Source organism: Dromiciops gliroides, chromosome 3 (genome assembly GCF_019393635.1).
Source record: "Dromiciops gliroides isolate mDroGli1 chromosome 3, mDroGli1.pri, whole genome shotgun sequence".
In the NCBI taxonomy this organism is placed as follows: Eukaryota; Metazoa; Chordata; class Mammalia; order Microbiotheria; family Microbiotheriidae; genus Dromiciops; species Dromiciops gliroides.
The window spans coordinates 260,729,723-260,743,298 of NC_057863.1; the positions used below are offsets into that span (position 1 = coordinate 260,729,723).

Here is a 13,576-nt window from a genome sequence, read left to right on the forward strand (position 1 = left end):
TGTGAAGTCCTCTGCCGCCACCACCACCAAGTCAGGAACCCAAAAAGCCCAAGAGCTCTCCCCACAGGCTCCCTTTCCTCCTTCCTGTCTCCTCCCAGAAAATAGGAGGCTCCTCAAGTTGATTGGCTGGTAGCCTTGATAGACAGCACCCATGAGCAAACGTCATTTCCTGACGCCAAGGAAAAGCCACAATGTCTCTGAGGCATTTTCCTCATGGTGGAGCTTTCCCACAGCAAGTCTCCAGTAGGTGGCATCATTCCAATCATTACAGTGGCGCAGTGGATAGAGCACCGGCCCTGGAGTCAGGAGTACCTGAGTTCAAATCCGGCCTCAGACATTTATCACTTAACTAGCTGTGTGACCCTGGGCAAGTCACTTAACCCCAATTGCCTCACTTAAAAAAAAATGAAATGAAATGAAAAAAAACCAAATTCTATCATAAAAATAAAGATTCAACATGATAGTATACCAAGTGTGAGTACTTGAATTAAAAATACACCCAGTTTCCCTTGAATAGAAGTCTTAATTTCAGAGGAGGATCTTAATTCATGATATCAGTAAAAAAATACTGAGAAAACAGAAAAGTAGGCTAATCAATAGATGAAGTTTATTGTACTGACAGAGGAAATGTCTTACTTATTGTTCACCAGAATAACAGTGAAAATGTCTTGTTAACCAAATTGAGAGAGGAGGTGTCCTTTAGTTTATTAAAGATCTAACAAAATAAGAATTACTGTCACTCAGTCAATAAATCTTTATTAAGCACCTACTACGTGCCAGACACTATGCTGAGTCCTGAGGATACAGAAGTAGGTAATAGTTCCTGCTCAAGGAGTTTCCCATATAATGGTGGAAACAAAAACTGAAATTGGGAAGCTTAATCAAGAGGTTGTTTTTTCAGTTGTGTTAGACTCTTTGTGACCCCATTTGGGATTTTTCTTGGCAAAGTCTCTAAAATGGTTTGCCATTTCCTTCTCCAGCTCATTTTACAGATGAGAAAACTGAGGCAGCAAATAGGGTTAAATGACTTGCCCAGAGTCACACAGCTAGTAAGTGTCTGAGGATGGATTTGAACTTGGGTTCTCCTGACTCCAGGCACTGTGCCACCTAGCTTTAATTCTTTATCAAGATAGATCCTTCTCCAAGGGTATATGGCTTGTATCTGGCACATCAGAAATCATAAACTTAAATCTATGTTTATGTTTTTCTTAATTTGCCTTTTTTTAGAATACTGACTTTTGCTTTATAATTGCTATAAAGAGTAAGCCAAAAATTCAATGGGTAGGAAGTTTTTCTGATTCAGAAGGCAAAACTCTGCCAAATAAGAAACCCTCTCTTTGAGGTGCATAAATTTTTAGGAAATGTATCTCTTACAGATTTACCTAAAATGCAAGCATGGATTTTTCTCCCACAGTCCCCCCTCACTCCCCCACCCCCTGCATTGGAATTGAGTCTCTAGAATTTAATTCTTGAGTTATTCATACTTTGGGGATTGACTTTCACTGTATAATTTTAATCATATGTAACTGAGGTCTGGTACATGTGCAATCCCCATGAACTTGTTTAGTTGATACTTCCTCTCCATATGGAGAAGCTAAGGACATTGCTTCTGGGAGAATTGTGGAAGTCCTTCAGAGAGACTAGATCTTTAACTGGTTGCAGTTGGCTGAGCACCTGTTCTTTGATTGGCTATAGATAGAGGTATTCAAAAAGTTTATCATCTTCAGTCCCTTCCTCTTTTGATTTATTTGCTCTTGTGAGCTTTGCTGATTCTTTTGCTCATTGCAATCCATGGCAGACTATCCTTTAAGAGGAGAGAGTCCCTGGGATCCTCTCCCTACTGAAGTCACATGAAATAGGCCACAGTCCTTGGACTCTGTTCTTTTTCTTTTTTTTTTTTTTTAAAGTGAGGCAATTGGGGTTAAGTGACTTGCCCAGGGTCACATAGCTAGTAAGTGTTAAGTGTCTGAGGCCGGATTTGAACTCAGGTACTCCTGACTCCAGGGCCAGTGCTCTATCCACTGTGCCATCTAGCTGCCCCTGTTCTTTTTCTTTTTAGGTGAAAAAGACTGGAGTCTCCAACCTTGGGGTTTTGAAAGGTTAGGAAAGCCTCAGGAACTTGGATTCAGAGCCTAATCCAGATTTTATAGTTAGTGTAGCATCAGTACCCAGAGAAAGACTCATCTGACAGAGATGATCCCTTTGTTCATGAACTTGATGGGACTAATGCTATGTAGAAACTGAGACAAATTGTGAACCTATTCACCTAGAGGTTGAGGTGGTACTGGAGAGAAGATGCCCTGGCACGCATTTGGAAAAATGTTTATATATTTATTCTTGTTATACTTTTTGTTGTTGTTGTTTTTTGGTGGGGCAATTGGGGTTAAGTGACTTGCCCAGGGTCACACAGCTAGTAACTGTCAAGTGTCTGAGGCTGGATTTGAACTCATGTCCTCCTGAATTCAAGGCTGATGCTTTATCCACTGCGCCACCTAACTGCCCCAGTCTTGTTATACTTTTTTTTTTTTTTTGGCAGGGCAATGGGGGTTAAGTGACTTGCCCAGGGTCACACAGCCAGTAAGTGTCAAGTGTCTGAGGCCATGTCCTCCTGAATTCAGGGTTGGTGCTTTATCCACAGTGCCACCTAGCCACCCCCTCATTATATTTTTAAAGCAAATATACCTTAAAAAACCTAATTACTCTTAAGTGCCTAAATAGATTGGGGCTGTAGTCACTGACCCTTAACAATGGACTGAATACAGCTGGTGGAGAGCTTGAACTGATGGTAACAGAGAAAAGATACACCAATGTTCCAGGCTACTCCTCTGAACCCCTGATAAACAGAAGTTGTAGCCTGGCTTGGGAAGAGTGAACCAGAGTATACATGGTACACATGGAATTCCATGTATCTTTTCACTCTTTTAAATATCTCTCACAGCCATACCTTTTGACTGTGGAGCAATGTAGAGTGAATTTACCTTCTTACTTAGATAAACCATAGTAAACCTGTGGCAGACGGTGTTTGCCTTTGGTTGGTCTGTCTATTAAATAATATTCATCAGCTTCCCTGATTCTCAGCAAATAAACTACATAATGTTCTTCAAGAATCCTGATGAGCTTTAAGAAAAAGGAACATCAACAGGTACAGGCTGTTCCCCAGCTTTTGTACTTATAAATATTGTTGTTTTTAACTTACAAAGCATTTTGGTTATCATTCTTTAAAATCATCTGTTTTGATGAAAAACATGCTCTCTCCTTAAAGGATCTTTTAAGGATCTCCTCAAAGGATCAATTAAGTGCTGAAAAGGGCAGAAAAGTATTTTTGCATAAAGAAAAAAATATTTATCTGTTAAAGGATATAAAATATTGATGAACATTTTTATGTTAGTAAGGAGTAGGAAAAGAAATTTAGTTTAATAAAAACTGCCAAAATTTGTGTATGGAAAAATAGTTTTCATATTAGATTTGAGCAATTTGGAATCGAAAATACACTGTGATATAAATTTAGTGGCTTAAATCACCTTGTAAAACATGTAGAATAATGCTTTGTGTGTATGGGTACAGTTTGATATTTTAAAGGGACAGAGAAATAATTTTAATTTATTAAAAACTAGAAAAATACGAATATAAATAAGACATGTTAATGACTCAAAAGGAGATGGAGGACCATATTGAAAACTTAAACGATTTGGGACATTATGGTTTCTCAGCTCATTTGCATATATCAGTTGTAAGACCAAAGAGAATTAAAAAAAATAAAAATCATTATAATTATTTAGCAACTTGGTGTGATTTTAGAATTTTAGAAGGGATATTTGGTGAGTTGTACCTTTTAAGCAAGAAGGGAATCCCTGAGTTCCAAGAGGCTCTGAATTAAACTATTGCAAGATATAAGAGAGATAGGATGAAATGGAGATTGAAAAATAGTAGGAGGGATCCAATGTAACTTTGTTGGAGCTGTCTGATAAGACCAATAGCTGACAAGAAAGTTTTGGATGCTAGTTCCTGATTTTCTAAAGACAGCAGTTCCTTATACAATGCATATATATTATATATGTGTAATAATTTAGATAATATCTCCCCCATTAGAATGTGTTTCTTAAGAACAAGAGGCACTTTTTTTTCTTTTTGTATTTTTAGCCTATGTCTGGCACCAAGTAAGTTTATAATAAATGCTTATTGATTGACTCACTTACTGACATTAAGCTCAGAGAGGGTAAATTACTTGTTACTAAGCTGCAGTGGGAGAATTGAAAACCAAGTCTTCTGACTCTAAATCTAATGATTTTCTACTACTCTACACTATCTTCATAATAATGTCCTTCTCACTTCTCTTTTTCTTCTATTCCCTTTAATAACTACCACAGGGATCCAAATACTGTATTTTCCCTCCTGAATCTATCTGGCTTATACAAAACAAAGTGTGGTTTGTAATTTTGCTTTTAATAAGAAGACAAAGGAAGTTATTTAGAGAAAAATGCTTATAAAATGAATAAAACAGCATTTGTTGAAAGAAATATTCTTAACAACCCTTTCATAGTGTACTGATACAAACATATATGGATTATATGGTAAATTTGTATAATTGTGTTTTGGTGTTTCTATAAATCATCCCCTCCCAGATCATTGTCTTGTTGTGGCTCAGATCATGAGCTTCTTATCACAAAAATCAGGCTATTTTTCCCTATTCAAGAAAATAGGGAGAACCATCAGATCATATAGATATGACTAGATATGACCTAAATTACATCCCCTATGAATATGAAGTAGAAGTGAAGAATAGATTTAAGGGATTAGATCAGGTAGAGAAGAGTGCCTGAAGAACTATGGACAGAGGAGTTTGTAATATTGTGCAGGAAGCAATAATATGTAACTATTGGAATGACGCCACCTGCTGGAGACTTACTGTAGAAGAGTTCCGCCCACGAAGGGAAGGTCTTTGAGGGCAAGACCAGGAGTCTTTTCTTTGGAAAAGGAAGTGACGCGGGCTAGTGGGAGGAGGAAGGAAGAGACTGAGGCTCTTTCCTCTGGACTCTGGTGGAGAGCAGAGCTAGAAATGTGCTCTCCCTTTAATAGATAGGAATCTAGACCTTTCTCTCTCTCTTTACCAAATTCTTATTCTCCTTAATAAATGCTTAAAAGTCTAACTCTTGCTAAAGCTTATAATTTATTGGCGACCACTCATTAGATATTTTAGACAGTTTAGCTAGAATTTTAGCCCTTAACAAATAAAAAACATCCCAAGGAAAAGAAGAGCAAAAAATTAAAATGCCTATCAGATGAGGCTTTACAGAGAGCTGAGGAAAGAAGGAAAGGGAAAGGGAAAGGAGAAAGGGAAATACATACCCAACTGAATGCAGAATTCTAGAAAGTATCAAAGAGAGAGAAGGGTTTCTTAAATGAGTAATACAAAGAAAGAGAATAATAGAATGGGAAAGACAAGAGATCTCTTTAAGAAAAATTAGAGATAGGAGGCAGCTAGGTGGTACAGTGGATAAAGCACCAGCCCTGGATTCAGGAGGACCTGAGTTCAAATCTGGCCTTAGATACTTGACACTTACTAGCTGTGTGACCCTGGGCAAGTCACCTAACCCCAATAGCCTCACCAAAAAAAGAAAAGAAAAGAAAATTAGAGATAGCAAGGCAACATTTCACGCAAAAATGGGCATGACAAAAGACAAATATGTAGGGATTTAACAGAAACAGAAGAGATTAAGAAGAGGTAGCAAGAATACACAAAAGAACTATAAAATAAAGATCTTAACATCAGAGGAAACTATGATAGTGTGGTTAATGATCTAGAGCCTGACATCCTGGTGAATGAAGTCAAGTGTGCCTTAGGAAGCATTGCTAACAATAAGGTTAGTGGAGGTGATAGAATTTCAGTGGAGCTATTTAAAGTCCTTAAAAAATGATGCTCTTTAAGTGCTATACTCAATAGCAAATTTGGAAAACTCAACAGTGGCCACTGGATTGGAAAAGATCAGTTTATGTCCCAATCCTAAAGAAGGACAATGCCAAGGAATATTCAAATTACTGAAAAGTTGTGCTCATTTAACACACCAGTAAGGTTATGCTTAAAATTCTGTAAGTTAGCCTTCAGCAATATGTGAACCAAGAATTACCAGAAGAGCAGTTTGGTTTTTGAAGAGGCAGAAAAACTAGAGATCAAATTGCCAACATTTACTGGATTGTGGAGAAAGCAATGGAATTCCAGGAAAACATCTACTTCTGCTTCATTGATTATACATAAAGTCTTTGGCTGTTTATCACAACAAAATGTATCAAGTTCTCAAAGAGATAGGCATACTATATTCTCTTACTGGTTTCCTGAGGAACCTGTATGTAGGTCAATAAGCAACAGTTAAAATTGAACATGGACCTGGTTTAAGATTGGAAAAGGAGTATGACAAGGCTGTATGTTGTCACCTTATTTATATAACTTCTATTCAGAATATATCATGCAAAATGACAGGCTGGACAAATCAAAAGCTAGAATGAAGGTTGCCAGGAGAAATATCAACAATCTCAGATATGCAGATGATATCACTTTGGTGGCAGAAAGTGAATAAGAATTAGGAAGTCTCTTGATGAGGGTGAAAAAGGAGTGTGTAAAATATGGCTTGAAGCTTAACAATAAAACAAAACAAAACAAAACAAAAAAAACTAAGATATTGGCAACTGGTCCCATAACTTCCTGGCAAACAGAGGAAGAAGAAATGGAAGCAGTGTTAGATTTTTTTATTCTTGGGCTCAAAGATGACTGCAGATGGTGACTGTAGTCATTTAATTAAAAGATGCTTGCTCCTTGGAAGGAAAGCTATGGCAAATCTGTACAGTATACTAAAAAGCAGAGACACTGCCATGCCAACAAAGTTCCATATAGTCAAAGCTATGTTTTCTCCAATAGCAATGTTTGGTTGTATGAGATGGACCATAAGGAAAGTTGATCATTGCAGAATTGATGCTTTCAAATTGTGGTGTTGGAGAAGGTTTTTGTGAGTCCCTTGGATAGCAAGAAGATCAAATCAATCAGTATTAAAATTTTTAAATTCAGAATATTCACTGGAAAGTCAAATATTGAAGCTGAAGCTTAAATACTTTGGCCACACAATGACAAGACAGGAATCATTGGAAAAGACCCCTGATGTTGGGAAAAGATTGAAAGCAAAAGGAAAAGGGGATAGCAGAGGGTGAAATGTCATAGAAACTATGAGTGTCATAGAAACAATAACATGAATTTGGACAGACTTTGGGAGATAGTGGAAGACAGAATGGCCTAGTGTACTATGGTCCATGGGGTCATGAAGAGTTGGACATGACTGAATGACTAAACACCAACATATAAATTACATTTTTTTCTCTCAAAAAGACCTTATTTTAGGAGTGCAGCCTTTATTTGGAAACAGAACATAACTGAATTGCAACAGTATATAACATTTCCGATGTAGATAAATTCTTTTGTAAAAAATTCTTGAGTTATTTTACACTTTATGTTTTGTTTCCTTAGTTGGATGGTAAGCTTCTCAAGAGCAGGCAGAAACCAGGAACTACATTTTTTATTGTTTATTTTTTAAGAGGTAGAGAATCTTTTTACAGTACCTAGTTGGTACAGTAACAGTTGACAGTTGAAATGTTGATACTAAGAAATCTCAAACTTAAGCACAACCACAAAAATAATTATTTCTGTTCTTTCTAGAACCAAGACTTATTTTGTGATGGAAAAAAAATGCAATATTCAATTATACATACTATAGATTAGAGCCTGACATATAAGTGCAGAACTTGCACAGTAGACACAAGTTTCATTTGTCAGTTTAATTAGAAATATATTTCACTTCTTCTGAAATACCATGAAAGATTACTAAACAAAGGAATAAGTGAGGGGAATGATTTTTACTTGTGACCCCTAACTTGCAATTTGACCTTCAAAGGACAATTCATTACTGCACAATTGTTTTAATTAATGCTTAGTTAAAATGCTATCAGAATAGAGGTGGTAACAGTAACAAAATATTGTAGAGAGAGCCAACTTTATTCTGCTCTTTGAGAATCTTTTATAAAGCCTGCTTGAATTCATGATGAAAGACTTAAGGGCTTTAATATAAGAAAAGAAGTGTAGATACTGGAAATACAGCTTATGCCCACAAAACAGGGTTTATCTATAATCTCTAAACTTGAACATCTATTCCATGTCCTCTATACAGAAAAGGTTGGAGTGATAGCATGAAGAAAACTTCATTTTTATGAATGATATAAAATAAGTAATGAAAATCAGAGAATGGTTGGTTTGATTTTAGGAAAAAAAGTATGGGGATCAAAAGGACATGTGAAAGACATGATATAATTTATAAGACATATGAGAAACTGGTAGACATGGTCCCAAAGTTCCCACTGAATTAATGTTAAGTGTCAATGGATAATTTTTATTCTGGATCATTCTCATTTGCAGAAGTCAGTAAGGAGCTAACAGCATTTAATATTATTGTTTTGAGCAATATCAAAGAACCAAATAAATGACGAGTTGAATTTTCACCAATGGTAATTAAAACATTACACTCTCGGGGCAGCTAGGTGGCGCAGAGGATAGAGCACCGGCCCTGAATTCAGGAGGACCTGAGTTCAAATCCGGCCTCAGACACTTAAGACATACTAGCTGTGTGACCCTGGGCAAGTCACTTAACCCCACTTGCCCCGCAAAAAAACAAAAAACAAAAAAAAACCCATTACACTCTCATTCTATTAACATATGTTAACCACATCTCTTGGCAGTATTATGGAATTACAAATGTGTTTGTATGTGTATTCCCACACTCATGAATATTAGCATGGAGTCAGGTTGATCTTCTGAAATTTCAGAGTGGGAGAAAGAGGTAAACTTTCCTAAGTTTTCTTATTTTTATTGTTAATTATTTGTATTTCACATACATATAATTAAAAATACTACAAATAGCTATTAAGTTTCTACTGTTATTAAGCTCATTTCCAAGGTGAGAAGCAGTATGATATAGTGAATAGAAAGCCCACTTTATAGTCAGGCTCCAGTCCTAATTCAGACACATGTTAGCTGTGGGATATTGGTCACCTAACCCCTCAGTCTCCCAGTCAACACCCCAAGACTATAAATTACAAAATAAATGTTGATATGCATTGGTAGAGAGAATTTCCTCACTGGAAGTTCCATATGCCAGTGAAATCATGGGTACAAACAAACAAAAAGCGAAAAAGATTTGAAGTACTGAGGGGAACACAAATAGTAAAATTGTGTTTGATTGAAGATAAAACACCAAGTCAATATCTACTCTTTTTAGCAAGAGGTCAGTCCCTGACCTCTAATAGTTTATGATCAGATCATCTGGTATGCCCCAAGTTTTAAGCATATGACACTGTTCATCTTCTTAGAAAAGAGGTAGGTGGATAATATCTTCACTTAGCAGCAAGACTACCAGAAAAATGGGAGGTTCACTACATGTGAAAAATGCTGTACACCTGGGGGTTGGAAAGGGCAGAATATAAGGACAGGATGCCCCTGTGGGCAAGAAGGGGAAGCTGGAAGGCCACCCTAGTGATCACCACATAGTTAAGGAATGTTTGGCTACCCTTAATGATTTTATGAAAACAGTAAGCAACTTCAGTGTGCTGAGAACAATGAAAATTTGGTAAGACTTAATGTCCATCATGTTTCCTTAGAGTTGCCTGCCAGATGATGGGCTGAAGATGATCAAAAAGGGAGAAACCAAAGACTAGGGATGATTCAGGTGATTCAGAGGATTCAGAGGGATGAAAACAAATTTGCATCTATTCATCCTTTCTGGTTATTTTTCTCATATTCAAGTATAATGACACCTATTAAAGCTCTATCACTCATCTGTTCAATGTTTCCACTTGCTTTTGGAGGATAATTTGGGAAGTCTGTAAGTAGATAAGGAAAAATTTGCCCAATAGAAGTAGAAGGGGGAGGGGAAGTTAGGTGGCACAGTGGATAAAGCACCAGCCCTGGATTCAGGAGGACCTGAGTTTAAATCCGGGTTCAGACATTTGACACTTACTAGCTGTGTGACCCTGGGCAAGTCTCTTAATCCCCATTGGCCCCTCCCCCCAAAAAAAGTAGAGGAGAAATAACAAGGTTACAATATGCTCTAAGTGTATAAGGCTATGAAAACCCATCAATCAACGAACATTTATTATTATTAGAATTTATTATTTAAGGTAGGCACTGGGTGAACTGTTGACTAGACAAAGAAAGGCAAGAACACAATCCTTGCCCTCAATGAACTAATCATTTAATGGGAGAGACTACATGCAAACAACTATGTACATACAAGATATATAAAGTATAAATTGGAAAAACATCTAGGTTCCAATTAGTACAAATACTGAATCTCCTGTAGTAGTCAAAAATATTCAGATTCATACTATTCAAAGGTATCATTATGTAAAATATGGTAATTGGTTCCAGCCCAATGGTAATATGCAGTGTGAATTTGAATAATGTGATTACATTATTTGTACTAATGAGAAATTGCTGTAATCCCAGAAGGAAGGGGGAGGGAGGCAAGAGGAGAGGCCTCTTGCAGAAGTTGAGATCTCAGATCTGAGTCTTGAAGGTAGCCATGGAAGCCAGAAGGTGGAGGTGAGGAAAGATAACATTGTGGGGAAGCAAAGAGAGAGCCAGTGAAAATGCAGTCAGGAAATGAAGCGTTGTGTTTAAGCACCTTAGAGTATGTGAAGTGGAATTATGTGTGTAAGAAGACCGAAAAGATCAGAAGGGGCCAGATTTCATAAAGTTCTTTATGAAGACTTCAAAGTCAAACTGAGGATTTTATATTGGATCTTGGCAGTAATAAGGAGTCAAATGAGATTATTTTGCAGGGGAGTGACATAGTCAGCTTTGTGGTTTAAGAAGTTCACTTTGGTAGCTGAGTGAAGGATAGAGTGGGAAGGGTTGAGGCAGGAGATGAACCAGAAGGTTACTGCAAAAGTTCAAGCATTAGGTAATGAGCATGGTGGCTGTGTGAGTGAAGAAAAGGGGATATATAAGAAAGAGATTGTGAAGGCAAAAATGAAAGGTCTTGGCTCCATGGGAGGAGTGAGAGTGAGTAGTTGAGAATGATACTCAGGTTGCCAGTGTGAGTGAATGTGAGAATAGTGATACCCTTGACACTAATAGGGAAGTTCAGAAGAGGGAAGGATTTTGGCGAAAAGATAACTTCTGTTTTAGCCATATTAAGATTGAGATATGGGGCAGCTAGATGGCGCAGTGGATAGAGCACCGGCCCTGGAGTCAGGAGGACCTGAGTTCAAATCCGGCCTCAGACACTTAACACTTACTAGCTGTGTGACCCTGGGCAAGTCACTTAATCCCAATTGCCTCACAAAACAAAAAAACAAACAAACAAACAAAAAGAATAATTTTAGGGGCGGCTAGGTGGTGCAGTGGATAAAGCACCGGCCCTGGATTCAGGAGTTCCTGAGTTCAAATCCAGCCTCAGACACTTGACACTTACTAGTTGTGTGACCCTGGGCAAGTCACTTAACCCCATTGCCCCGAAAAAAAAAAAAAAAGATTGAGATACAATGGGACAGGGGCAGCTAGGTGGTGCAGTGGATAGAGAACCAGCCCTGGATTCAGGAGTACCTGAGTTCAAATCCGGCCTCAGACACTTAATGCGTACTAGCTGTGTGACCCTGGGCAAGTCACTTAACCCCAATTGCCTCACTAAAAAAAAGAACCTATGATAGAGATACAATGGGACATATAGTTCAAGAGGTCTATAAGGCAATTGATGATACTGAACTTTAGCATAGAAGAGAAGTAAGGGATGTAGAAATCATCTGCATAGAAATGATACTTGAAGCCATGGTAACTAATGAGGGATATAGCCAAGAGATACAAGCATAGAGAAAGAAGAGAAGAGGATTCACGACAGAGACTTGGGGGAGACCAGTGGTTAATGGGCATGACCTGGATAAAAAGCTATCAAAGGAGATCTTAGTGGTGAAATTAAACAATGACTAGACTTATAAAGTTCTTCCCTGGACAATTTATATTTCATGGAACTCTATACTTACGTTCAATAAGAAAGAGAAAACACACTGTCCCCATTGAAGCAATGATGATACCAGGTACTACAAAAGATAGTCCCCAACAGGTAGACACCCAATAACCAGCAATCAAAGATCCTAATATATTCCCCACAGAGGTGTGAGAATTCCAAATGCCCATAATTAAGCCTCTCCTGAAAGAGAAGAAAAAAATAAAAAAGCAAGATGGTTATTGCTTTGCTTAAAAAAAACCCCAACAACTTAATACATTAAAAGTACATGCATCAATTTTTGCAAGATGTGGTTTTTATGTGTGTTTTCTAAAGAAAAATTATTCATTAAATTTCACAAAACATACAAGTATAAAGAGTACCTAAGCAACAATGTAGGTTTCTTAGGACTGAAAAAAGCTACTGTTGAATGGAAATATGTATGTATGTATGTATGTAGGTGTGTGCATATATATATATATACACATGTATAATATTTATATACTAGCCAAGGTAAAGAAATGCTGGCTAAAATGTTTTCATGGAGATATGAATATAAATTAAGGCTTCTGTTAAGAAATGCATATTGGTATATATATAACCTTTATCAGATTGCCTGCTGTCTAGGGGAGGGGGGAGGGAGAAAAATCTGAAATTGGAAAGCTTGTATAAACAAAAGTTGAGAACTATCTTTACGTGTAACAGGAAAAAAAATAAAATACTTTATTAATTAAAAAAAGAAAGAAATACATATTGAAATTCCCAGGAGGCTTGTGGTGATCACTATAACTAGATGATGGATTCTTTGGCCTTTGCAACATAGAAAACAAAAAGACAAGATGGCCCCTAATCTTGTGTAACCCCCTTCAGCTTCTGCAGGAATAGAAGCAGAGTGCTGGGAAGTAGGGACAGAGGGTGCTCCTAGAGGAACTGAATCATATAAATATTTACATTCTCACTACAAATGAAGCTAGAAGACAAAAGGAAGTGGCAATTAATTCATCAATAAACATTTAGCACCTGCTATGTGCTAGGAACTGTGGTAAGCCATGGGTATTCAAAAAGAAGCAAAAGACAGCCCCAACTTTCAAGGAACTCCCAATCAAACTCCCAATTTTACAACAAACAAAGAAATATATACAAATAAGATATATATGGGATAAATAGGAATTAACCAAAAAGATAGCACTGAATCAGGGAGAGCTCATTTTAGAATCATTGGACTACCTAAAGGTTAAGACAAAAAAAACCAAACCTCTAGACATTATGATTCAAGAAATTATAAAAGAAAACTGTCTACATCTCTAATGCACAGAAGGAAAAGTGAAAAGAGAAAGAACCCACAGGTTACTATCTGAAACAAAACTCCAAAATGAAAATTTCCAGGAATATCATATTAAAATTCTGAGCTTACAAGTAAAGAAAAATACTTTAAGAGCCAAAAAAATAAAAGTATTCAAGTACAGAGGAACCACAGTCAGGATCACACAAAATTTAGCAGCCATAATAAATAGGAGTGGAAAATATGAAATATAATATTC

The 13,576-nt window shown here is 37.1% G+C and overlaps 1 protein-coding gene across 2 annotated transcripts in view; it reads right to left on the reverse strand.

Moving 5' to 3' along the window:
* The window catches only part of SLC37A1 (solute carrier family 37 member 1), a 179,218-nt gene that overhangs the window by 69,368 nt on the left and 96,274 nt on the right, over positions 1-13,576 (reverse strand). For both annotated transcript variants that reach the window (XM_043995792.1, XM_043995791.1), the window contains exon 8: positions 12,073-12,239. In XM_043995792.1, coding sequence (XP_043851727.1) covers positions 12,073-12,239 — 167 coding nt within the window. The remainder of the gene's footprint in view (positions 1-12,072; positions 12,240-13,576) is intronic.